Genomic DNA, 27,601 nt, shown 5'->3' with positions numbered 1-27,601 from the left:
CCTTCTTCCTCTATCATCATGACCATCAGATGCTAAGATGTTCAGACGCTGAGATGTTCTCGTATTAAGATATTAAGACCTTCTGACCTAAGCTATTCAGTTATTAAGACACTCTCAAGCTCTTGTCGTTGATGTATATAGGCTCCAAAATTTCCTTCCATCTACCATATCGCATGGTACAGTAAGATCTGATGTTCTATCCCTTCTTCTTTCCATCACTCTACATCCATCTTGTTTTGTAACGTTCATTCACATAGGTTAAAAGTCTGCGCGCTTCGTAAGTGTCATGTAACAAATTTCGAAAAGTAGGAGTTAACAAGTTCTGTCTCTTCAGAATATGGAGGGAACTGTGTAATTCTGCAATCTCGATGATGTCCTTTTCCTGGTAAAGGACTCAAATTAGCATGGCGGGTCTGGTCACCTGACGTCGGGCTACTGAAAATTTTCTGCAAGCTACTAATACAGGTGATGTTGTAATTCTTTACTCAAGACTTAACTCGCTCATTTTTCGTTGTTGCCGTGATACAAGGTAATGAGATGATAATGTGAAATAGATTACTAAAAACCCTATTTATAAGCATAATAATTTAGAATGGCCTACCATAAATTAAATATATATATATCTTTACAAATATAAAGACTTATATGATCCTCCTTTTCAATACAAAACAACCATCTACATTATATTAGATGGGTCGATATCGATACATGTTTCAGCCTATCTAGAGGCCATCATTAGTAGAAGATCAAACATTACATTTATGCAAACAAATAAAAACACTGATGAAGTTTGTAAAATTAAAATACAATGATCAAGATTGACATATTAAAAACATGTTGAGGTAGAAAAATCCTCTCATCTGTAATAATAATGCACACTTATTATTTCCTTTATTGATGGTCTCGCTATGCTGCACAACACAGTGTTTCCCTTTTAAAAGGGATTAGCATGTTTTATGTCAACCAAACAAGTTTTTAGACGAGATCTACATGCATATTTATTTACTGTTTGTTAAACTATAACATTAATATTCTCTTCTAAAATAGGCTTCCAACTGTTTAGGACGTTAAATAAATAAATAAATAAATAAATAAATAAATAAATAAATAAATGAATAAATAAATATAAAAATAAATGTTTTTGGTGACAATGATGAAGGAAAGGACTAGGACTGGATATAAAGTAGCCGTGGCTTTATTAAGGTGTGAAAATGAGATACCATGGAAAACAGTCTTAGCCTTTTGATGGTAGGGCTTGATCATACAATCACCAAAGTACAAAGCTTACAGCTACACTTAAAGAAGTGCTTTTATACAATGAAAGCAACAGACTACATCTAGTCCATACCAAGAGATACACTATGTGATCAAAAGTATTCAGACACCTGGCTGAATATAACGTACAAGTTCGTGAGGCCCTGCTGGAATGCTGGCAATGCTGGAATTCAATATGGTGTTGGCCCACCCTTAGCCTTGATGACAGCTTTCACTCTTGTGGGCATACGTTCGGTCAGGTGCTGAAAGGTTGCTTGGGGAATGGCAGGCAATTCTTCACGGAGCGCTGCACTGAGGAGAGGTAGCAATGTCAGTCGGTCAGGCCTGGCACGTAGTCGGTGCTCCAAAACATCCCAAAGGTGTTCTATAAGATTCTGGTCGGGACTCTGTGCAGGCCAGTCCATGACAGGGATGTTATTGTCGTGTAACCACTCCGCCACAGGCCGTGCATTATGAACAGGTGCTCGATCATGTTGAAAAATGCAATCACCATCCCCGAAGTGCTCTTCAACAGTGGGAAGCAAGAAGGTGCTTAAAACATCAATGTAGGCCTGTGCTGTGATAGTGCCATGCAAAACAACAAGGGGTGCAAGCCCCCTGCATGAAAAGCACGACAACACCATAACACCACCGCCTCTGAATTTTACTGTTGGCACTACACACGCTGGCAGATGATGTTCACCGGGCATTCGCCATACCCACACCCTGCCATTGGATCACCACATTGTGTACAGTGATTCATCACTCCACACAACGTTTTTCCACTGTTCAATTGTCCAATGTTTACACTCCTTACACAAAGCGAGGCGTCGTTTGGCATTGACCTGCATGATGTGTGGCTTATGGGCAACCGCTCGACCATGAAATCCAAGTTTTCTCACCTTCCGCCGAACTGTCGTACTTGGAGTGGATCCTGGTGCAGTTTGGAATTCCTGTCTGATGGTGTGGATAGATGCCTGCTTATTACACTTTACGGACCTCTTCGACTGTCGGCAGTCTCTGTCAGTCAACAGACAAGGTTGGCCTTTATGCTTTCGTGCTGTACGTGTCTCTTCATGTTTCCACTTCACTATTACATCAGAAACAGTGGACCTAGGGATGTTTAGGAGTGTGGAAATCTTGCATACAGACTTCTGACACAAGTGACACCTAATCACCTGACCACGTTCAAAGTCTGTGAGTTCCGCGGAGCGCCCCATTCTGCTCTCTCACGATGTGTCAGTAGGGCTCGGATGTTTAAGACCTAAAAATAATCCAAGTAAGCAAGCAAATATGACCTAAAAATTGACGAGATATGACCTAAAAATTGACGAAATATTACTTCAAAAGCGACGAAATATGACCTAAAAATTACAAAATATGACCCGAAACTGCTTAATCTAAATATGGCGACTTTAAAATAAATTATAAACCGAAACGGCAAATCCTTTGATGCATATTTGTTAACTAAATTCTTTATTCTTACTTTCATATAAATTTTCTGAATGTACATGTTTGGCAGTTATTCACGGTCTATTGCCCTTGATTCACATTTGTGAGTACATACCTATAAAGTACTAAGTTTGTTAAGATTATCAGATCACACAACATTTTAAAAGTCAAGAAATGTTTGCATCCGCCTCTGTGGTGTAGTGGTTAGTGTGATTAGCTGCCACCCGCGGAAGCCCGGGTTCGATTCCCAGCTCTGCCACGAAATTTGAAAAATGGTGCTAAGGCTGAAACAGGGTCCACTCAGTGCGGGAGGTCATATATGTAGATTCCCTCCTCAGCCATCCTAGAAGATGTTTTCCGTGGCTTTCCACTTCTCCTCCAGACAAATGCCTGCCACGGCCGCTTCCGTCTCTCTTCCTTGTCTATCCTTTTCAATCTTCCTATCTCCCCACAAGGCCCCTGTTCAGCAGAGCAGGTGAGGCCACCCGGATGAGGTACTGCTCCTGCTCTCCAGTTGTATCCCCCAACCCAATATCTCACGCTCCAGGACACTGCCCTTGAGGCGGTAAAGGTGGGATCCCTTGCTGAGTCCGAGGGAAAAACCAGCCCTGGAGGGTAAACAGATTAATTAAATAGTAAGTAAGAAATATTTGCACCCTGCATTGATGGTCTGAAATACGAGAGAAAAAAATTTAAAAATCAGTCTAAGTCCAGATTTCATTAATATTATTCAAATGCATTAAAATTTAAATCTAGCACCACGAAACAAATTAAGTAGTTGTCTTTCAATACATTATGGTAGAAAAAATGTGTATTGCAATCTGCGCCTAAGGCGCAAATATTTTATACTAATTTGAAACAAAACAAAAATGCATGATTTCACAAATGCTACAAGTTGAGAAGTAAGTGGAAGGAGATTGAGGTTCTAATATCTGAACAAAGACAAGTGAGCGATTGCCAGAAGTAATTAGCTCATTGCTGGGATGGGTTTTTCTTTGATTATTTCTGTCTCTGCTGGGAGACCCGGTTGCTGAGTACAGCGGATGGGATAAAAAAAGGGCAGCGAGGTCTGTGACCTTCACTCTATACAAAGAGTATTCCACTTTTATTAACAGTAGATGTGATACCGAGAACCAGTTTCGTGATCACTAGTTCGCATTCGGTAAGTCGAAGATGATTTTGTACAGCTACAGCTGTCGTCAAACCACCGAAATGTGACGTTTCTACGAAAATAACTAAGAATATGACTTTATGTCAAAAGTAGCCAAAATATGCATTTATATGACAAATAAAAATCACTTAATTGTGGGGATAATCACCTGAATTGCACCAAAATCCAACCAGGCAAGAAAATACAGACAAAGAAAAAATATGACTTTTCCCAAACATCAGAGCCCTACTGATGACTACTGAGGTTGCTGCTATGGAGTACCTGGCAGTAGGTGGCAACACAATGCACCTAAGATGAAAAACGTATGTTTTTGGGGGTGTCCGGATACTTTTGATCACATAGTGTATTGTGGAGTGTAAACAGTATCTAAATAGCAATATCTGCACGGATTTACTTTCTGATTGTTAAACTGAAACCCTGACAGGTCTCTTAGCACCAGTATAAGGCTTTCAAAATCTACATGCACATTTTAAAATTCTGTAATCTATTCATAACTTTAATCGAAGTTAACAGTATAATGGCCATAATTATACATTTATGTATTCTTCACAATTCTTTAACCCCTCAGCGATGGGGAACATGTGAGTGCTGCTTTACCCAGTTAGCAGAGGTGATTCAGATGTGAGCACTAAGAGAATGCAGCAATCTCTTTAAAAATTCCCTGTTACAACAGTTTAGCTTAGATTATTTTCAAATGTTTACAATAGAAGCTCAAAAGAATGTAGTTAATATTCATTATTTTTAGTTTTAACAAAATTAATCATTTTAGAATTAATTTACCTTTTTCTAGTATAGTAATGAAAAAGAGACCTTCCAAATTTTGTATGGAATGTAACTTGCTCTAGCTATCAACACACACATTACATTTGTGACTGTACATCCAAACTGTCTTTTCATTGACATATTCACATATTCTGTTTTTGATTTCTGGAAACTTCTCTTTTTGTCAGCAAAATGCCTGGTGGTATGTTCAAACAAGCTTTATTTTTTCCTCCAATTATGTACTGCAACTCTCACCCACTTTGTACTTTCTTCCCACTGTGCAATTACCAATTTGCTCTGCCTCTTCTGTAATGTGGAGCTTTTCTGTAGCTCTGAATGACCAATAATGAGAACTCATGCTTGCTATATTAAACACATACTACTACTTAAATTGATGCCACACAAATGACATTATATAGGCAGAAAAATATAAACTTCCAGATTATTTGCATATATACAGTATTTCTACATTAAATTCACTCTTAAAAATAGTTTTAAATCTACCAGGAATGATCTTTTAAATTGATCTTTGAATGACACAATCAAAATTCATTAATTCCAAGATTATTCTGAAATTATTTTTAGTTTTAACAAGATGAATCATTTTAGAATTAATTTTACTTTGTTTTGTCAATGAAATCCTCTTGGTGTAAACCAAACCAAACCCCATGGCACAAACAGCCCTGAAGGACCATGGCCTATCAAGTGACTGCTGCTCAGCCTGAAGGCCCACAGATTATGAGGTGTCTTATCTTGATGTAAACTAGTCATTTTAAAAGTGCTAATCTTGATGTAAACTAGTCATTTTAAAAGTGCTACTTTGTTATGCTTGTCTATGAAAAATAGGCATAGGTACATGAACCCAAATTTACTTTGAAACAAGAGTATATTTCCTTTTAAGAAAAACCTTTTTGACTCTGTAGTTCTTTTTGTCAGTGTAGATGTTACATTGTTGTAGGCAAGACCTCGCTTTTATCACTGAAGTACTGCACAGTATTGTAATTGAAGTTGAATTTACGCTATATGTACGCTATATGTACTCTATTTGCCTTTATAGTTAAATGTAGATGAGTGTCTTGATTTGCACTGTTAATTATGTTGTAAAACTATATAAAGTTTTCAATAAAGGTATTAAAAACTGTGTATTTACGTAGTCAACAACTTACTGGGATTACCCATATTTTTGGCTCCCTTGTTTGGACCTGGACTCATTTGAGCCAGATAAACAGAGTTTTACTGTCCTTTCTGAACAGGAAATTTTGGTTTCCTTCGCTCTGTTATTGCTTTGGCATACAGCTTAGTGCTATGTGATTATACATTTCCATTATGTGTGTTACTTTGTTACTTGTATTAAATTCTAAATAGACTGCAAGATTTGTTGTCCTACACTATTTTGTATTCCATTTCAAGTATTTACTTTTATGAACAGTCTTGTATTTAACACAGCTGTAACAGGAAAACATTTGTGTTGACAAACACTGTTACCACAGAGCTTGTTTGCCTTCATAGGATTACTCTAATGCTATTGATTTAAATATCATGTTGCTGCACTTAGAATGCATGATGAATGATTGAAGAGTGACTTGTTTGGAATAAAACCGATAGTTATACTATTGTACTTGAACTGTTTTTTAAATATTTTTTTTAGAACTATGTAGTAATTTGTTATGATGTATTTCATGTACAGTACTGTTAATAGATTGTGATACTGTATTGCTCACATAAGGTAGTAAGATGATCCATGTATTAGGTTTATTCTAGCATGATACGAAACCATTTGTAAACTGTCTGATTCATGCACAGTAAGGAAATTGTTCCAATATACTGTGCTTCAGATTCGGATGTGGACCAAGAATTGGTTGTTCCAACACATCATAGTCTGATCATGAACCAGTTTGCTGACTGTCAAATCAGTACCTGGTCCAGAGCAAAACTATTCATCAGGGACATGTGGGGTACAACAGGATAATGGTGGGCTGTGCAATGTGGTCCATAGCTGTGGACATCTGCTCAGTATATCAAATAACATTTGGCGGGAGTAGATGACATGTTGATTCAATAGTTATAACAGAGATAAATGACAATGTAGTAGCCAATTCTGATAGTTTTATGGACTCGGAATCCAGCGAAGATGATCATGAGCTGCTAAGTTTTATTTTTATGAAGTTATGTTTAAATAGTATAAATGTAATGAAATAAGTATTTTAGTAACCACACTTTTCTCCCTCTGTCTCTCTTAATGAAGCAGTGCTCCACTATGAAAGAAAGATATGAAATAAGTGAGCAGTACAAAAAATCACTCTGCCCAATATCAAAAACTTTCTGCACTGAATTTGGTTTCAGGTATGTGTGCAGCTTCAATAATAATAATAATAATAATAATAATAATAATAATAATAATAATAATTTTGTTTTTCCAGTATAGATTTATATTTCCTATGGTTCATTCGGCATCAAACTGCAAGTTTCCAGGATGTTGCAGATAGATGTGATATTTTTCTGACCTCTCTGCATATAATTGTCAGGTGGCTGACAATCGTTTATTAGTAGCATATCTCTGCAAGTCATAACATGGCCTACGGAGCATGAAAAGTTACATATTGAACAACATTTTAGAGAAAATGGATTTCAAGGAGTCAGTGGTGCCATAGACGGCTGCCACATTGAAATTATGCAAATTATCCCTACTCATACATAAATAGAAAAGGACACTATTACATACATGTATATTTTATTTATCAAAATAATACTTTATATTATGGGCAATGAAAAAGTTTCAGTTCGACAGTCATGGAGTCCTGAATTAGGATGCCAATCAGGCAAAATCGCCGTGAGCATTGAGGCACTCATTCCACCGATGCATGAGGTTGAAGATCCCCGTGTGGTAAAACACCGTGTCCTGCTGTGTGAAGAAGTCCGTAACCACCTGCTGCACATCTTCGTCCGACAGGAAGCGTCGACTCTTAAGGGCCTTTTTGAGAGGACTGAAGGCATCGAGATTCATTCCTAGTGTACATATGGTTATGTGCCAGTCCGCCCTAATCGCCTTATCCACTGCATGCTTGTTGCCCATATAGAATGAGGCTGGCCTCCTAGATCGATCAGCATCTTGTGTCAAAACTCTACCCGGACAAAACTTGGTGTACCCTTCCACAACGGTGGTTTTCAACAGACATTCTTCATTCTCCGATAGATGTCCACTGGCGTTTGTCCTTCGGCAGCCAAGAGCATAATAGCATGTTCGTCCTGTTTGGATGCATTTGGTAATAACCTTGCCTTAGTTCATGTCACCGTATTTAATGCGCGAACCTCGGCAAGATATGTCTGCGACACCAATACATTCGCCTACGTGTCCGTGCTTATATATCTGCATTGGAATCGTGCTACATTGCATGTCCACTGCAGCAACGCCCTCAAATGGAAACTTTTTGATCACACTTGATAGTAAACCACTGTTGATGAATGTTAATATACTTCATTTGATTATTTATAATACATTTTCATTTTCAGACACAAACCATTTGTGACCACATGTAAAAAATGTTGAATGTATTTTTGGGTTATCCTGGTTCTGTTCATGACAGCAGTGTGTTTAAAAATTCAGCAATTTGCTATTATTTGGAAGAAAATGTGGTCAGTGTTATATGTGTTTATCCTGTGAAGAGGAATTTACTTACTTACTACTGAGCGAGTTGGCCATTCGGTTAGGGGTGCACAGCTATGAGCTTGTATTCAGGAGATAGTGGGTTCGAACCCCACTGTATGCAGCCCTGAAGATGGTTTTCTGTGGTTTCCCTTCTTCACATCAGGCGAATACTGGGGCTGTACCTTAATGCCAGGGCTGCTTCTTTCCCACTCTTAGCTCTTTCCTATCCCATTGTTGCCATAAAACCTATCTGTGTCTGTGCACCGTAAAGCCAGTTGTAAAAGAATTCACCTACCCCCTTCAGAGACAGAGGCTAATTGAATGAACATATAATTATGTGAAAGTGGCTAGAAGCTGATACGCCATTGAACAAATTTTTGGAATGTTTAAACAAAAAATGGGACCCAAGAAATACTGATTTAAACAGGGCAGGAAAGTATTAATCATGGGAAACAATTTACTGAAAATGCTCTTAAAAAAAGAGGGAAATATTACACAAATGCACATTAACTTATTTATAGAGTATTTTAAATTTAATCCTATTATTTATCTAAAATAAAGTTTCAGTGGAAATTAACTGTTACATTACACTCCCTTTGTAATTCTGCTCATTCATTGACCAGGAGTAGGGTACCAGTAGGTAGTTAAAATGAAAATCCACAGCCTGTTTCCAGTCATTCGACCGGGTCAGGAATGGAATGAATGAAGCCCCCATCTAGCGGTGAGGATAGGAATTGTGCCGGCTGCCAAAGCCTGTCGCACTCCTGTGGGGCAATGATTAATGAATGACAGATGAAATTAAATTAAATTAAATTGGAGAGTGTTGCTGGAATTAAATACGACAGGGAAAACCGGAGTACTCGGATAAAACCTGTCCCGCCTCTGCTTTGTCCAGCACAAATCTCACTTGGAGTGACCGGGATTTGAACCACGAATCCCAGCGGTGAGAGGCCGGCGTGCTGCCACCTGAGCCACGGAGGCTCCAGTAGGTAGTTAAAATATTGTGTAATATTTTCTTTTAATCCAGTTATATTTCTTAGAATAGCTGTAGAATTATGTAAGATGCAATAAATTTTTATTCTCTGGATGGAACATTTTAATTATTGCTATTGTACCTATTTACAACATTAACACACATTTGTTCCAGATGGAAAATTAAACGATTGCTGCTTCGTACCAAACTAGTTCTGAATCGATCTCTGTTTGCTCTTATTTCTAATGTTCTTTATTATTTTCACCCCTTCTATACAGATGACAGTTATCTACATAAAATATCTGCTGCTGCATTTGCCTCAGCACTAGTAAGCATCACTTCACTATGCTCATCTTCTTCATTTTCACTGGTGGGAGACTCTGCTGCTATTTGCTCCACAACCAACTCCTCCACACTTCTTTCCTCCGCAGTTATAGCATCATTCACCCAAAGTGAGTCTTTAGTAGCGCACTTTCACTGCAACATTCTCCATACAACAAGAAGCAGGCCTTCTTCTTAGTCATCGTTCTTCTTTTTCTTCTTCTGCTGCTGCTGCTGCTGCTGACAGCTGAGGATGTTTCTTGAAGAATTCTGCTTTTGAAGGAACAATTTGAGATGATAATCTGTTTCAAAGCCTTCCAAGACTTTGCAATGAAATGAAGTGCATCTAGGATTGAAATTTTAAATGGTGATGGATGCTTTCCAGTGACTTAAAGGAGTGTATTACTCCTAAATCCATAGGCTGCAGCTTGCTTATGCAGTTATGAGGCAAAAATTCTAACTGGATGTTCCTCAAATGAACATCCAAGTTTTACGGTTGGCATCATAGGCCCCAGGGTAATGATTGCACATGCTAGAAGCGATGAAGCTTTATAGATTTACCATGAGTGACATGGTTACATCGCAAGCCGTGAAGGTTGGGCGAAGTTCTCCCAGTCGCTCTCGATCACTGCTGCGATACATGAGTTAGAAGTGGAGGCAGAAAATAATGAAAGAAAGAGGGCAGAAATCCACATCATTTCCAGTTTACGTTGTAAGAAGTACAGTAATTTATGTTCATTGCAGTGCATGTATTTTGCTCGGTTACAATAAAGATGCCTACAACCTCGAATATTTTTGTAATGTACCTAATGAATTACAATTTTCACTATTACATTTTAAGAGGTTCTTTAGAAGCATTTCTAATATAATAAGGTGGATAAGCTGTGGCAGTTTGTGGTTGCTTGGGTTTAAATTATCTGATAAACTCACCAATAATGCAACCATGCTTACCGGTAATAACATCAATTAGCTTATTTATTTGAAGGCATACTGTACATCTATCTGGTAGATACGTACATTTACATTCTTGTTGTACTATAATCTTAGACAGTATATGTCTACGCTCCACTTCATATGAAACTCCCTCGCCATTTAGAGGCTAACTGTTATCATCGGAAGCCTGATTTTTAAATACTATTTTCAAATTCAGTGAACAGGGAAAGTCAAACAACGCAATAACACTGTGCAAAATCAAGCAGTAAACTTGTTGAACTGTGTAAATATATTACTTTTTGCTGAATGAATAACAGGAATTTTACTTTTTAAGGAATGGAAATACTGTCATTCCCATCCAAGGAATGGTAAACCATAGCTTGTATGCTTAAACTATGTACCTTTTATAAATTGTAAAACAAAATTTATAATGTGTTAGTTTTCTTTGAATACATAAATGTAAGAATATAAACTGTTCACATCGAGTGCAGTATAAATCAAACAGGAATATCTTGGAAAGGTTTGTTTTCTTGTGATTACAGCATTCATTTCTTAAATACTATACCCCATTTCGCTGAGTAGTGGAGGAGAGCTTCGTAATGACAATCGAACGTCACCGTTCCCTTCCTGCAAAGTGTGTTCGCTCTCTCACTTCACTGTGACGTATGCTTGCTATGTAAACTGCTCACATTTACATCACTAGCCTCAACGGGTGCCCAACTGAGCACCTCTGGTCTAGATTTAAAATATTCCTGAGTTTGGATTTGTTGATCAGCTCTTGCAGTCATCCATTGGTCCACTCTTCCAGAGTTTCATCACTAATTGAACTTGATTTCCCTACAAGAAATGTTATAGGTTATGCTATGCCTTTTGACGCGCTGAAACTTACAATGTCAAAATTCTTCGCAACTTTTCATGCCTTTTCTCTTAAGAGCACACCACCAGTTGGAATGCCTGTGACTCTTGAAGTATCAATGCTTTTTTCTATTTTTTCCAATTCCTTATATTTGGGATATGGTGCATATTTCCTTCCTTTTCTTTTTTTACCCAGTTTAGTCCGCATTCCGAAGTACTTGATAATATGCTTCTTGTATTTTTTGAGAGCTGCAACTCTCATGCCAGTGCAGTACATGTTCCACTGAATGAATCAATGTTTTCCAAGGTTTGAACCTTCTCTTCTATTGTGATAGTTCTAGTTTCCTTAATTTTTATCCATTGTTACGCAGAAAAGCAAACACCAACAATAAAAAAAGAAGGATTAACAAATATGTATGATCATGAAAGAACGATGCAACAAGATCACTGCAAATTACTTTGGCTGCTCGTCTCACATAACAAGAACAAAAATGTAACAAATAACAAAAATACAGTATATACACTAATAAACTGTGCTTCCTAATTTTGGAAGAGAATTTAAAGAAAAAAGAAACTAGACTTTAATTTGTGTTTTATGCACAAGAAATTTCTTCGTTATTGTTCGATACTGGCTTTTGTTGTTGCAGTCGTTAAAATTACTTGTGCTGATTCGTTGCATTTACTGTATATACGTGAATACTCCACTCATGTTTTCCGGAATTTAGTAAGAAAAACTTCAGTGCACCCATTATTTGAAATACGGTTGGTACCATTTCGCCTCAAACAACGGATCCTGTTATACTACAGCGTTGTCTGGCCTTCGTCTTTGCAGAGTCAGTAGCACTCTTGAAGTAAAATGTTAATCATATCAAGTATCGCTACAAGTTCCCATAATCGCTTCTTCAAGGCTAAAGAAAAGCTTAGGATTACTGAAGATACAGAGAACATCCTTTTATATAGAGTTGGCATCCGGCCGTAAAATAAGTCCAAATCCACCTGAGTTATGCAGTTCGTCCCTGTAACCCCACAGGTGTGGGAAAAGCAGTAGTAGTATTACATACTCTGAAACAAACTTGGGCTGATTCACTCGATAACTTAACGACTGTACACCATTGTAGCTTCTCAAAGATCAAATGTGTCTGGGTTAAGCGTCGCTTAATGCCTAGCTTTGAGGGAAAGCAGAAGTTCCGTGATAAGCGTTACACCATGATTGTTTGATTTGGTCATCATGTCGTGGTTACTCGGAGCGCTATTGGTTAGTTGCGACGCAATTTTACTTTGATTCCCCCCCTCAATATTAGAGCAGCGTGAATTCTTCATAATGAGGAATTTTTATTCAATGAAGATGTCAGGGATAATGTAATTCTTAAAGTTCAGTTTCATCTGGAGGATGGGGAAGACTTAAATGACAGTGTGCAGTAGTGATGAGACAAGACATGGCTCAGAGTGTAGAACCTTACATTATCTTAATATTTTATCTTGCTTTTTATGCCTTTATACCTTTGTCACTAAGGATATTTTCATTTCATTTCATCTTTAGAATTATTGTGTACCGTATCTTTTATTCTAAATTGTATTTAAATTACTGAACTTGTGTTGTATGATATTCTTTGTCAGTTTGGCAACATCAACCATTTGGGGAATAATAAGTACCGTAAATAACAATTTTCATAGTAAACAATACAATACAAAATAGAACGAGAACATGCTTATTAGTTTGACATGTTGAAGGTTTTATTCTTGTGCATTATTGTGATCTGATATTAAAGAAGATAAACAGTTACAGGGAAAGGTTAAAAATATACTACTTAAGAAAAGATGCCCATTATTGTTGTTTTTAAATATTACTGTATCACATGTGCGACATTGGTAGTTCCTTTCTTTTGAATATTATTTCTTTCCTCAATAAGGTAATTTCTTCTCTTCAATTCTTATAGTTTTGCAAGTTCAGTTTGTCTGTTTTTCCCGATAATTTAAATTATCCTGTCTAAGTTTTTCTCGAATGCCAGACTTTCTTTTCGTTTTGTGTTTACATTTATCTCATTCAATTCGTATTGCATGTCATTCATTGCCTTCTATCTCCAGCGTAACAATCTCTCCTTCAGCTTCATTATCTAAGCTTGGTGGTGCATGCACAGTATCACGTTTAACATAATAAGAGAATTCACATTTTTCTTCTCTGCAAAAAGCTTATTTATTTCCTATTTCTTTGACATGATCCGAATATATTCTTTCCCTCCTAGTTGCTTTTTTTGGTCCAAATACTTCTTGTAGTTATTATCGCAATTATTAGGTGAGATGTTAGTTTTCAAATCTCCACTTAATGCTTCCACAATAATATTCCACATTAAGTTTACATTTCTAGTTTTAAAACTCCCCACTTTTGGTCTATACAGTTAAACCTCGGAATGCAAGTAACTTGGTCTACAAGTGTTTTGAAAGACGAGCAAACATTTTAAATAAATTTTAACTTGATAAGCGAGTGAGGTTCCGCAATACAAGCGTCACGTGTGCCTATGTTTTCCCCTCCACTGTGCCTTCATTGAATGGATGAACGTGGTCTTTGGCCCTGTAGTGAAGAAATATATTTCAGAAAATAATGTGCCACTCAAAGTCTTGCTGGTTGTGGACAATGCTCCTGCTCATCCTCCAGGCTTTGAGGCATTGATGACGACTTAATGGAGGAATTCAAGTTCGTTATGGGTAAGTTCCTTCCTCCCAACACTACTCCAGCCTGTGGATCAGCAAGTCATTTTGAACTTCAAGAAGTTATACACCAAGGCACTATTTCAGCGATGCTTCGAAGTGACCGAAGGAATAAACCTTACCCTCTGTAAGTTTGGGAAAAATCATTTCCCCATTGTGAACTGCCTGAAGATCATTGATAAAGCCTGGGATGGAGTCACCAAGAGAACTCCACTTCCGCTTGGGGAAAGCTGTGGCCTGACTGTGTTTTTGGACATGACTTTGAGGGGATTGTTGGTGACAGTGAGCCGCCGATTGTTAATGAAATTGTGTCCTTAGGGAAGACTATGGGACTGGAGGTGAACGACGTGGACATTCAAGAGCTGGTGGAAGAACATAGCCAGGAACTGACCACAAACGAACTGATGGACCTGCATCGTGAAGAGGAGGATGTTATGGAGGAGATCTCGTCTGGGGAAGACGAGGAGGAAAATTCAATGGAATCTCTCACTTCAACTGAGATTCAGGAGAAGTGGGAAACGGTGCAAAATTTTGTAAAGAAACATCACCCGAATAAGGCTGTAGCAGTGCGAGCGATGAACCAGTTCAATGACAATGCAATGTCACATTTTCGCAAAATCCTCAAAAAGAGGCATTGTCATTGGACAGGTTCCTTGTTAAAGTTGCACGAAAAGAGAACAATTCCAGTGAGCCAACAGATAGCAGTGGTTCCCTTCGTGAGATTCGTGCTACACAGTAACTTTTCTCATGTCATTTCTCGTCTCCCTCACATCATCAATGATTCAATTGTAAGGTAAAGTGCACTTTAATTTGTTTTATGTTATATTTTGTTTTAGAAACGATATGCGAATAAATATTTTTGTGTTGTGGACGAATCATCCGCATTTCAATTGTTTCTTATGGGAAAACTTGCTTTGATATACGAGCGCTTTGGATTACGAGCATGTTGCTGGAACGAATTATGCTCGCAATCCAAGGTTCCACTGTATTTTCTTATAAATTGATCAGCATTTTTTATTTTGTATTTACACTCAGTATTACTGATGACACTGGACATGGAAACTGAATACATACATTGATGGTACTGCTGGCAGAATGATAAATTAACTTAATTCTAGAATAAAGAAGTTATTATTTAGAAAAATGTCCATTAGTCTGTTATCTTATCGAGTGAGTAATTTTATTGCCAGTTACTTATCTTTCACTGAGTAACAAATTCCGTAACCTCATAAGCGTTCAGTAAGGGGATCTGCCATGTAAACTTGTTTGCATTATTGTTTCTCTTGACCGCTTACATTCTGTCCAATGGGCTGCCTGTTTGTGACAGTTCCTATGACTTACATATCTAATGCATGTGCTTAGTTCAGTTCATGAATTGGTATGCAACATTATGCAAACTCCTTTTTGGAACAAACCTATATTAACCATGTTAAGTCAACCTTCCAGCTTGCAGTCAGTTGTTAGCCTTCTAATCCTGACTGATAATGGTTGCATTAAACAAATATTTAAAAATGAAGTTGTTTTTACATATCGTTTTGGCAACTAAGGACCTCAGTTAATACTTATGAGCCTTTCTGGATTTCCTTTACTCCTTCATCTTGGTGCAGAATACAGTTCTTCACTCTTCAGACCACTTTGCACCTGTTCATCTTTTCATTCTTTCTGGAAGATGATTTTTTGTGTACCCAGATCCTGAACTTTTCTTGATCCTGTGCTTCAGATGCATCAATCAGATCCTCCTTCACTGCTCTTGCCCATGGAGTGGTACATTTCTAGGTCAAGGGTAAATCAAGAATTCTGCTTGATATTCTGAAGTTAGGCATTCAAGAGAGATGACACTAAAACATCAATTGGTACCTTGTACTAGATAGTGAGAGCTTTACCTTAGAGTACATTTGACCTCGGGCAATATTCTCCCTCAGAATTTTGACGTGGGCTCAGGATCTTCCATATAAATTTCCTCTTTTTTATTTTTTATTCTCCCTGTGTCAACTTGGAATTTTCTTATTTGTTCCATGAGAATATACAAGGCAGTGTAGGATTTCATTTTATCCACATTACATTTCTGATCTCTAAAAGGGGTTGTATATTGGTAACTTTATATAAGTTGAAAAAACTAGTAAAATTGTTCCACCTATTTGTTACATTCAAAATGTATTCACTTTTTAAAATTCTAAAAACTTCATACTAAACCAACGGTACCGTACATGGTTTTTTCTCATTAGACCATCTTAAGCTGTCTGAAAATACAGTAACTGGTTTAAAATTAATGTATTGAAAATTGCAAAATAGGTGTGTGCATAAACATCATTAGATGAGAGAGTCGCTCAATGTGGTGTGATGAATGCTGAAAGAGTCTAATAACAAACATTTTAATGCGATTTGTTCAAGTATTAAAGATCCTGACAGTTGTTTTTTTTTTTTTTTTTTTTTTTTTCAGCAGATCAAAACTAATATTGTAATAAAAGTTTCTTCTGTTCCTTAAAATTTGCTTCAGGTAAAATATTGGCAGCTAATTCATTAGAAATGTTGTTCCACTTTATATAAACTTCTGGAATGTTTGAGTTTACAAATTTAGATTAAATTAAATATAATGGCAGAACAGTAGTATTGAAAATGAACTGCCATCAGGTCATCTTATGAGATATAAAATCTAGAAGGAAGATTAAAAACAAGGGACTGAGCAAGTGGCTGTGCGGTTAGGGTCACGCAGCTGTGAGCTTGCATTCGGGTGATAGTGTGTTCGAACCCCACTGTCGGCAGCCCTGAAGATGGTTTTCCGTGGTTTCCCATTATCAGACTAGGCAAATGCTGGAGCTGTACCTTAATGAAGGCTATGGCTGCTACCTTCCCAATCTCCCACCCTTCCGTCGCTGGAAACCTTTGATGTGTTAGTGCGACATTAAACAAATAGAAAAAAAAAAAAAAAAAAAAAAAAAGGGAAGCAAGTTGTAGGGAAAGAAGAACCTTATATGCTAAAATATAGAAAAACAAACATAAAACTCTAGACAGCTGAAGATGGTCCAATGAGGCAAAGACATGTAGTAATGTTTTAATATGTTTTTACAATTTTAAATTGTGAATAAAGTTTGAATGTATTGACCAGGTGGAATAACTATACTAGTTTTTTCAACTCATATAACATAATCATCAATACGGGTCCAAAATGAAATTTTGTTTCAATTGGTAACTTGATCATTCACTTGCAGCGATGTAGTTTACAAACAAAACTCAGTCAAAAGATAGCCCAACTTCAGTTTGATATTACCAAGCTCACTATTGATATATGTTAGCAAAGAGCATATAACATTGAAGGCAAATAGTCTGCACAAATTACATATGCAACTTACTCTGTAACTGTTGAGGGAAAGTAGAATTATGTAGTAAAGTGAGACAACGTAATAGTTCCGTAGTCTATCATTCAGTCCACCAAGATGAAGGACAGAACGGTTCTGTGGTTTCGACCTAATGAGTTAAAAAGAATGTGGAAAATTGTCTGTAGTGCAATTATTTTGTGATCATCCTTATTGTAGCCCAATTATATTTTCGCTGATATTTTCAGACTCTTACAAGACAGCTCCAACTTCTTCAACTAATGGAGAAACAACAGATGGTGTCACGATTTGAAGAAGTTTTTCGTCAGATGTGGATTAACAATGGCAATGAAGTCAGTAAGATATATGCAGGTACTGGTGCTATCCAGGGAGGATCTAAGGTACGTATCTTAAATATTTACTCACATTCTTAATAGTTATATAATAAATTATTATGAAGTTGTAAAATTGTCATTACTCAAACTTTGCAGTGTACATGACCAGCTCAGTGCAGTCTGTTGGATTCTATCACACCCATTATAGTGTGTTGTTCAGAGAGGGTGTAAATCTCATAATTAGATCCTTTCTGCCTGCTTTGAGAGATAATAATTTTGTGTGGCTATTTCTAGCAGAGTGCAGCCCTTGTAAGGCAGACCCTCCGATGAGGGTGGGCGGCATCTGCCATGTGTAGGTAACTACGTGTTATTGTGGTGGAGGGTAGTGTTGAGTGTGGTGTGTAAGTTGTAGGGATGTTGGGGACAGGACAAACACCCAGCCCCCGGGCCATTGGAATTAACCAATGAAGGTTAAAATCTCCGATCCGGCTGGGAATCAAACCCGGGACCCTCTGATCTGAAGGCTAGTACACTGATCATTCAGCCAACGAGTCGGACAGCTTTGAGAGATAGGATTGAACCATGGGCCAATTATTTTTCTATAAACTTTATTCTCAAAGACTTGCAACTGCTGCTGCTCTTTCTTGGTTATACTCCATGTCTCGGAACTATACGGAAGTACTGGTCGAATGATTGTATTGTAGATAATCATTTTTGCATTCCTTGTTAAAAATTTGGAGACTAATACAGGGCTCATAGAGTAAAATGCCTTATTTGCATTCTTAATTCTAGCTTGGTGTTCCTCTCACCTAAGGTTTTGGTCATCGATTAATACACCAAAGAATTTAAACTCCTCTACTCTTTTAAATATTTAACAGATACTGAGAAAGGCAATCTATTTAGTAGGGAATTCAGAGATTCAGTAGAAGATTTTCAGGAGTTGGAAACAGTAACAGAAGATAGAGAGGGAGAAACACGGAGGGAAACAAGAAGCTTCTCATTCACAAATGAAGATATTTTCAGAGAAATCCAACTGCTTCAGCAAGGAAAAGCAGCAGGAAGTGATCAAATTACTGGGGAGGTATTAAAGACAATGGGGTGGTACATAGTGCCTTATTTAAAATTTCTCCTTGACTATGTCATAAATAATAGTGTAATACCAAAAGAATGGAAGGAATCTACAATAATACCAATTTATAAAGGAAAGGGTGATAAGAGGAAACCAGAGAACTACAGACCAATCAGCCTGACCAGTATAGTTTGTAAAATACTGGATATTTTAATAGCAAAGTACATCAGAGGCATATGTGATGATAAAAATTGGTTCATGAGGAGCCAGTATGGATTTACAAAGAAATTTTCTTGTGAGGCACAACTGGTGGGATTTCAGCAGGACATATCAGATAAACTAGATTCAGGAGGCCAGTTAGATTTCATAGCCATAGATATTTTACAAAGCCTTTGATAGAGGGAATAGGATTGGACGTAAGGGTTATACGTTGGATAAGAACATTTCTAAATTCAAGAAAGTCAAAGTAGGAAATAATATATCACAGGAAGAAAAATTTTGGAAGGGAATTGCACAGGGTAGTATAATCGGTCTGTTACTTTTCTTAATATACACAAATGATTTAGGGAACAATATAACATCAAAAATAAGATTGTATGCAGATGATATAATTGTTTATAGGGAAATAAATAACATTGAGGATTGTTCAGAATTACAAAAGGACCTTGAGAGTATCCAACAATGGGTTGAAGAAAATAATATGAAGGTTAATGGAGGCAAATCAACTGTTACAACATTTACAAACAGGAGCTTTAAAACTGAATTTGAATATACTTTGGATGAGATAGTTATCCCAAAAGATGGCAAGTGCAAATACTTAGGTGTGAGATTTGAAAGTAATTTGCACTGGAAGGGTCATGTGGATGACATTGTTGGGAAAGCATACATATCGTTACATGTCATGCAACAAAGAATTAAAAGAAAAAAGTTACTTAAGTATGGTTCGTCCATTATTGGAATATGCAAACAGTGTTTGGGATCCTCACCAAGAATACCTAATAAAAGAAATAGTGTGCAGAGGAAAGCAGCAAGATTTGTAACAGGGGATTTCAGGAGAAAGGGTAGTGTATCAGAAATGTTAGAGGAACTTGGGTGGGAAACTTTAAGTAAGAGAAGGGAGAAAACTACACTTACAGGATTATATAGAGCCTATGCAGGAGAAGCATGGGGAGAAATCCGTGAGAGGCTTCAGTTGGAAAATAATTATATCGGCAGAACTGACCACAAGTATAAAATTAGAAGGAATTTTAGCAGACGTGATTGGGGTAAATTTTCATTCATTCGGAAGGACGTGAAGGAGTGGAACAGTTTACCGGGGGTACTGTTTGATCCTTTTTCAAAATCTGTACAGATATTCAAGAAGAGGAAAAAACAGCAACAGAGAAAATAAATGAAATGTTAGAGGGCATTCAACCAGTGCAGGCTGTTGTAAATAAAAAATGTGTGTGAAAAAATTAATTCCATCCCCTGGTCCACGGAGTTTGGACAGCCAAAGTAGGGCACTGCCTGTAGGGGTGAAGTACAATGGGGACTTTGAGGGCCCTGGGACCGCTACGGTAGCTGTGAAGGCCCTTCAGGAACTCTGAAAAGTGGTGGCAAAAGGGGCTCTGGTTAAGACGCAGCAAGTCGTTATGCTACTTAGGTTCCAAAATGGGTTTTAAAGAAGTAAATAAATGCAATGTAAATTTTAATCTTATACCAGTTGCATAGTATTATTTGAAGTAATTCCCCATACTGTATACGAGTCGACTATGTAAGTGTAGGAGATATTATAAGTAGAATTTTGTAAACAATATAAATTTATTAAGGATGATCTGTTTGTTTAATAGGAAAAATTGTTAGCATAAATTGTATATTATTGTATTCTAGAAAAATGTCCTTCTCTTGTTAATTTAAAATTTAGTGGTTGACAATGTATTTTAGTGTACCATTTGCCACCGAGGTAGACACCTCATTTGCAAATAAAGAGATTTTGATTTTTAAATATATATTTCCCAATCTTCAAACACAATCTGTCAACCTCCTCATGATTCGGTCTCTGTACAGCCATGTAATGTCTCTTTTTATCTTTTACCCATAAGCCACTTTTTGCTGTCATTTCCTCTAGTTCCACAAATAACTGCGTAATTTCTAATTCATTGCGGTCAATAAGAACAATATCATCTACATATGCAAGGACTTCATGTTGTCTTCCTAATATGATGCCAGCAGGTACAAGAGCTAAGTTCCTGATAATCTTCTCCAGTGCAATGTTGGATAGAAGAGGAGATAGTGCATCCCCTTGTCTCAGACCAGTTTTATTCTTAATTTTATGGGAAAGCTAAACTCCATAATGATGTTCCACAGCCCTTCTCTATGGATTGAATCATATGCCTTGAAGAAATCTATAAACAGATAATGAACCGACTCCTTATGTTCCCACACCTTATCATTAAGTCTTAATTGCAAATATGTTGTCTGTAGTGGATCTGTTACTACGAAAACCGTTCTGTTAGTCCCCAATATCATTTTCAGCAAATGGTTTTAATCGCTGTAAAAGAATAAAAGAAAGAATTTTGTAGGCCGTGTTTACAAGAGATATACCACAATAATTTTGAAGTTCTTCCTTATTCCCTCCTTTATGAATTGGGACAATAAATGATTCCTGCCATTCTTTTGGAATAACTTCATTGTATCATATTCTTAGAATGATCTTACATATGTATTTATGTAATCTTTCTCCACCATATTTAATAAGCTCAGCAGAAATGTTGTCACTACCTGAAGCTTTATTGTTTTTTAAACATATAATACTTTGTAATACCTCTTGATGTGATGGCTCTGGTATTTGTTCTTCTGATGGAGAATTAGGTGGGTTACCAATACAGGTTTCTGGATCAGCACAATTCAGCAAGGAATGAAAGTATTGCTTACAGTAATTTAATAATTTGTCCTTATCAGCAATTAAATTTCCAGGCTTATCTGTCATAATACTCAATCTTGGTTGAAATCCTTTTTAATTGTGTTGACAGTTCCATACATTTTGCGGATGTTCCTGTTTCTGTAGTCGTCTTGGATTGATTCTATTCGTTGTCTCAGGTAGACTTTTTTCTTTCTACAAATTAATTTACTACATCCTTTCTGTTTTTCTCAGTATAGTTCCTCAACATCTACATTCTATTAGACTGCAACCACTTATTATTCCATATTGCCAATTCATTAACTGCATCTTGACATGCCTCATCAAACCAATTCTTTTTCTTACTAACACCTTTTGGTATCGCTTTCATTGCTACTGTTGTCATGTTTTGTTTCGCGTTATTCCACATTCATTCACAAGCTTGATCATTTGTTTCATCAATGTCTTCTATAGGATCTTCTCTCATAATATCAAATCTGTTTGTAATTTCCACATTATACTTTAATTTTTCATACTCCTGCTTCAGTTTCTCAGTGTCAACTTTGAATCTTTCCTCAGTCTTTGACTTACAAGAGGTTTTCAATTTAATTTTAACAGAAGCAATTATCTTATTGTGATCAGATCCTATCTCAGCTCCTCTGTAAGCTCTGATACCAGTTATGGAGCTTCTACGCCTGTTATCAATTAGTACATGATCTATCTGATTGGAAGTCTTACCGTTACACGAATACCATGTTTCCTTATGTATTTGTTTATGTGCAAAGGTGGTACTCTGCACATTCATGTTAGTGGATGTAGCAAAATTGATTAGTTTAATGGCATTATCATTCTTTCGTCATGCAGACTTTCCCTTCCTATTGTTGGCACAAAAATTTCTTCCTTTCCAACTTTTGCATTGAAATCATCCAAAATCATTTTGACATCATGTTTGGGTAATTTATTCCACAGTTCTGACAAATCCTCATAAAAGGAGACTTTAACGTGATCATCCTTGTTGTTTGTGGCAGTTCACCAGTGATATGTTAAACCATTTAGAATGTACCCTCAAATAGCATACATAGTCTCTCATTCACATGTTCAAAGGACAGCACTGACGATACTAGTGAATTTTGGACACAAAATGCAGTACCAAATTTGTGGGGTCCAGTTTCTTTACCACTCTTAAAAAGTGTATACTTCTCCATGTCCTGTATGCCATTACCTAATAATCTAGTCTCTTAAATTGCAGCAATTCCCACTCTATACTTCTCCAGCTGTTGACTGAGGATTTTGAAGGATCCAGATTTATACAGGGTTCTTATATTCCAAGTTTCTGTTTGTAAAGCCGATTTCCATTGCAGTATCGTCATATTTTGATGTATGTGCATGTTCAGTCCTCAGCCCTAAGGCTGGTTGGATCCTCAACAGCTCTGTTATCAGCTGGTATAGATGGCCTAGGCATCACTGAAGAGGCGTACTAGGGAAATGAGGTAGTTTCTTGTTGCTTTCCTCACCAAGCCAGAAGTTGCTGTTACAAATCAGTCTGCCAAGTCCACTGAAATGCATGCATCAACTAACCCTATGAGCAACATTTTCACACCATTCATAGGAGGGACTGGCTGCATAAGGAATGGTAATACTAGCATCGCTCATACATCAGTTATTTTCATATTGTCAAAGCCAAGGAGAAGAGTTGAGACAGGTCAGTGAAAGTAACAGAATTGCTCTAGCCTATACACGAAGACATAGTGCTCTGAAGACACTAGGTTCCACCAGCAACGGCATCATATCCATTCTTATTCATCCGAGGCAAATGTGAGATATTCTTAACAATAATTTTTACGCAATAGAGCCGTTAACCCTATGTGCAACCCCCAACCTGGAGGGCCAGAGACTTTTCTGTCAGGGTTGCCATATCTTAACCGAGTAGTCCCAGTTTTAAGGCGCCAGGTACTCTCACCCCTTCTATTAGAATAGGATTTGCTGGTTATAATGTATAGCAGTTGGTCCGTCAGCCAAATATTTCTTGAGTTTTAGCAGGTACACTCACTCGACATGGGTGCACCTCCAAGGTTCGCAACCAGCCGATGCATGGGATACCCATTCGGGTCTTTAATGGAGTAGTTTCCCGTTCCCTTTCTCATTCTATGCCGTTGGCCGTCTAGTGGTTCTTCTGTCTTTAGGAGCAATTTCTCACTCCTACCCGCTCATCCGCCCTCCTAGGAGGCCGTTGGCATTTGGTAGAAGGTGGTCTCCTTATACCAAGAGGTACTTGGTCCCTGCATTTGTTAGCCACCTCTATAATATATATAACCGTTGCTCCCTCTCTACCATTGGGAGGTGAATGTCAGGATTTCGGGTATTATATTGGTATTATAAATGTTAATACGAGGGCTATGCCGAAAGGTTTTAGCAGAGTGTGAGAAAAAAATATTATTTCCGAAACAACAATTACAACTTTTCAAAACACACTCCATTAGCACGTATACATTTTTCCATTCTCTGAAACCACTTAGAAAATATTTCAGTCCTAGCTTCTTTCGGGATGTCACTTAGTGCACTCTCGTACACTGCAATGACCTCTTCATCTGACGAAAACTGCTGCCCACGTATTCTTTCCTTGGTCTCAGGGAACAGAAAGAAGTCACATGGGGCCAGGTCAGATGAATAGGGGGGATGAAGGTAACACTCGTACTTTTACCCTTTCCAAAAAGTCCATTGTTCTGGCAGCCCTGTGTGCAGATGCATTGTCGTGATGCAGCAGAAGGTGCCCACTCTTGGACTTTGGGTGCTGTGACCTCCAAGTGGCGAGGACTTTGGGAAGACATTCATTCACATACCGTTCAGCATTGACTGTACAATGTGTGTCCAAGGTCACAGAGGTGAGATGCCCCATTTTCGTAAAAAGAAGTTGCCACCATCTTCTTTCCGGAGCCCTGACTTCGTCGAACTTTTGTGGGTGGTTCCTCCCCTGGAAAGCACCACAGAGGAGACTGTCTCTTCGTTTCAGGGTCATAATAGTAGACCCATGTTTCATCACCTGTGACGATATTGTAGGTGTCTTCGGACTGCCCTCCATTAAATTTTTCTAGCATGAAATGACACCAGTCCACTCTCCCCTCCTTTTTGGCTTTCTATCAGGGAATGTGGCACTCAACGGGCACATCTCTTGATAAGGCCTAAGTAATCATGAACAATGGTCTGCGCTGCTCTTGACCCAATATTTAAGGTCCCTTCAATGTCACAAAATGTAAGATGTGGATCTGCTTTGATCATTTCCCCCACAGCATCAATGTTTTCTTGAGTCACAGCTGTTGCTGGGTTACCGGGACGAGGTTCATCTTCAATTGACTGCTGACCCCTTGAAAACTCACGAAACCAATTTCCAACTGTAGCTCTAGAAGGGGCAGCCTCACCAAAAACGTGAAGTAAAGAAGAATGGCATTCTTTGGCACTTAATTTCTTTTTATAATAATAAAAAAACATTGCTCGAAACTCGCGGCGCGACAGATCCATCTTGCACCATGTCTGACTCAGCACTGCCTGTGCTTCCTTCCCTCGCTGTGGAGGAACTAACACTAGGAGGGGTTGCACGCACATGTTTCAAGGTCGAAAAACATTGCTCTTTCAAATGAAAATAATCCCATTGTCCTCAGAATTACAGTTTACGCGCTGCTAAAAACTTTCGGCACAACCTTCATATATTAAGTGTTAATACTACATACTGGAATTTTGTTTAATGATTAGTGATGCAAATGCTGGAGCAGTGGAGGTAAAGTTTATTTGTTCATACATTTATGCTTTGAAGAACTGTTAATTTGGAGTATTTTGTAGTAGTGCTCTGGGGTGTTACAGTACCATTGTTAGCTTCTGAATCACCACTGTCCTTTGTAAGCGAGAACTACATTTTTGTGCTTAATTTAGAGTATTCAAGCTTGTAGTTCTATTTCGTGATAATAAGACGCAAGAACTAAACTTTTGTTTTGAAGATCACCCATTACCTTTTCCCCCTAATAACTTTAGACTGTTCCAAGCATATACTTGTATTTCTCTGAGCTCATTCTAGATTCAAACACTATTACAGCCTCGGTTATTTGAATCAAAACAAATGTGTGTACATTCTTACTGCTTATTTTAAATATGAATATTACACATTTCACTGAAATCAACAAACAACTCCTCACGTGTATTTCTTCACAGTATGAAACATTTGAAAGCATTCTCTGGGGTGAAATCCTGGGTGACAGTAGTGGACATTTTCTTGTCTCCATTCATCCACTTTCCTGTCCCTGCACACAGCACTGTTTCTCTTCTCAGTAGCATGAATAAAACGAGGATTCAGATTTAATGTTCTCCATCAAGTGAAATTAAATACAAGTTGTAATGGGAATTACGAAAGCCTAGGAAGTATTTCGCATCAAAGTTTGTTTTATGTACTTAATCATGGAGTTTGCACAAGAGCCATTCCTATTCCATGCCAGAGATAGGCAATTGCAGATGCAGTTTATGCCAAATTCCTGAGTGTAAAGGGCTAAATATGGAATAGTATCCTGAAATCAAACAGAATTTGGTACTTCAGGCAGGTATTGTATGTACTTCTACCCATTAGTCCTTCTTCCTGATACAGGGTTGGGGATGGGGTGGGATAAAATATATGGCATGTTTTGCCAACTTGAGTTGAGCTAATGAAGATGAAATGAATGATGAATGATACTGGGTAAGGAAGTGGAAGGAATCGGCTGTGGCCTGTGAATAGGAGCTGTCCTGGCATTTGCTTTGAAGTGAAAGTGAGAAACCACAAACCATTCTGAGGATAGTCAATGGTGGCATTCAAACCCACTCATCTCCTGAGCTCAGAGCTTCATTCCATAGCCTGCTGGGCTGAGTGACTCAGACGGTTGAGGCGCTGGCCTTCTGACCCCAACTTGGCAGGTTCAATCTGGTATTTAAAGGTGCTCAAACATGACAGCCTCGTGTCGGTAGATTTACTGGCACGTAAAAGAATTCCTGTGGGACTAAATTCTGGCACCTCGGCATCTCTGGAAACTGTGAAAGTAGTTAGTGCGGCATAAAGCAAATAGCATTATTATTATTATTATTATTATTATTATTATTATTATTATTATTATTATTATTATTATTATTATTATTATTATTATTATTATTATTATTATTATTGATCCCATAGCCATAACGCATTAATATGCATGACCACTCTGCTCAGTTCAGACAGTTATTGCTAAATATAGTTAAATGATTGAAGCAGAGCACCAGTTTAAAAAAAAAAAATCCTATGGCTAAATAAACAGACAAAAACCACTTAATCTTATTCCTTCGGACAACATTTAGCTGAATAACTAACACAAATACAAGATTCTGAAAATAAGTGTAGAAATACGGTCATAGTTGCCATTGGTGCACAAAACATATTACTACACCTGTGACCCATGTGCAGAGACATACGTTTACCACTTTTGTAAGATAGAGTTTAAATAAAATTGCAAATCACCAAAACAACATACTATAATTTAAATGTAATTAACAGAGAGATTAGTTTTATGTCTTATGTTTAATTTTGTGTAGGTATCTTTAAACTTGTTTACTGATGTGTAACTTATTTCTTTCAGCTGATGGATGGGGCTAGATCAGCTGCAAGGACTATTCAGAACAATTTACTTGACAATAGCAAACAGGAAGCTATTGATATTCTCCTGCTGGGAAGCACTCTGAGCAGTGAGCTTGCGGATCGTGCTCGTATTCTACTTCCTCCTAACATGTTACATGGTATGTATAGAAATAACTTAACCAAGTTCTTATTTCTTGAAGTGAGTGTAACTGGAAAGTCACTTTCTGTTGGTTGCATGTTTGGAACATATATTTAGTATTGTGAACAATTTCCACATTCTTAGTTTATTTCATAACTATCTGATGT

The 27,601-nt window shown here is 37.5% G+C and overlaps 1 protein-coding gene across 1 annotated transcript in view; it reads left to right on the top strand.

Moving 5' to 3' along the window:
- The window catches only part of Synj (synaptojanin), a 427,286-nt gene that overhangs the window by 190,644 nt on the left and 209,041 nt on the right, over positions 1–27,601 (top strand). Inside the window, exons 9-10 of the mRNA XM_068226016.1 lie at positions 17,636–17,788; positions 27,297–27,453. Of these exons, the coding sequence (XP_068082117.1) occupies positions 17,636–17,788; positions 27,297–27,453 (310 nt within the window). The remainder of the gene's footprint in view (positions 1–17,635; positions 17,789–27,296; positions 27,454–27,601) is intronic.

Source organism: Anabrus simplex, chromosome 2 (genome assembly GCF_040414725.1).
Source record: "Anabrus simplex isolate iqAnaSimp1 chromosome 2, ASM4041472v1, whole genome shotgun sequence".
In the NCBI taxonomy this organism is placed as follows: Eukaryota; Metazoa; Arthropoda; class Insecta; order Orthoptera; family Tettigoniidae; genus Anabrus; species Anabrus simplex.
This window is presented reverse-complemented; position numbering and strand designations above follow the sequence as displayed.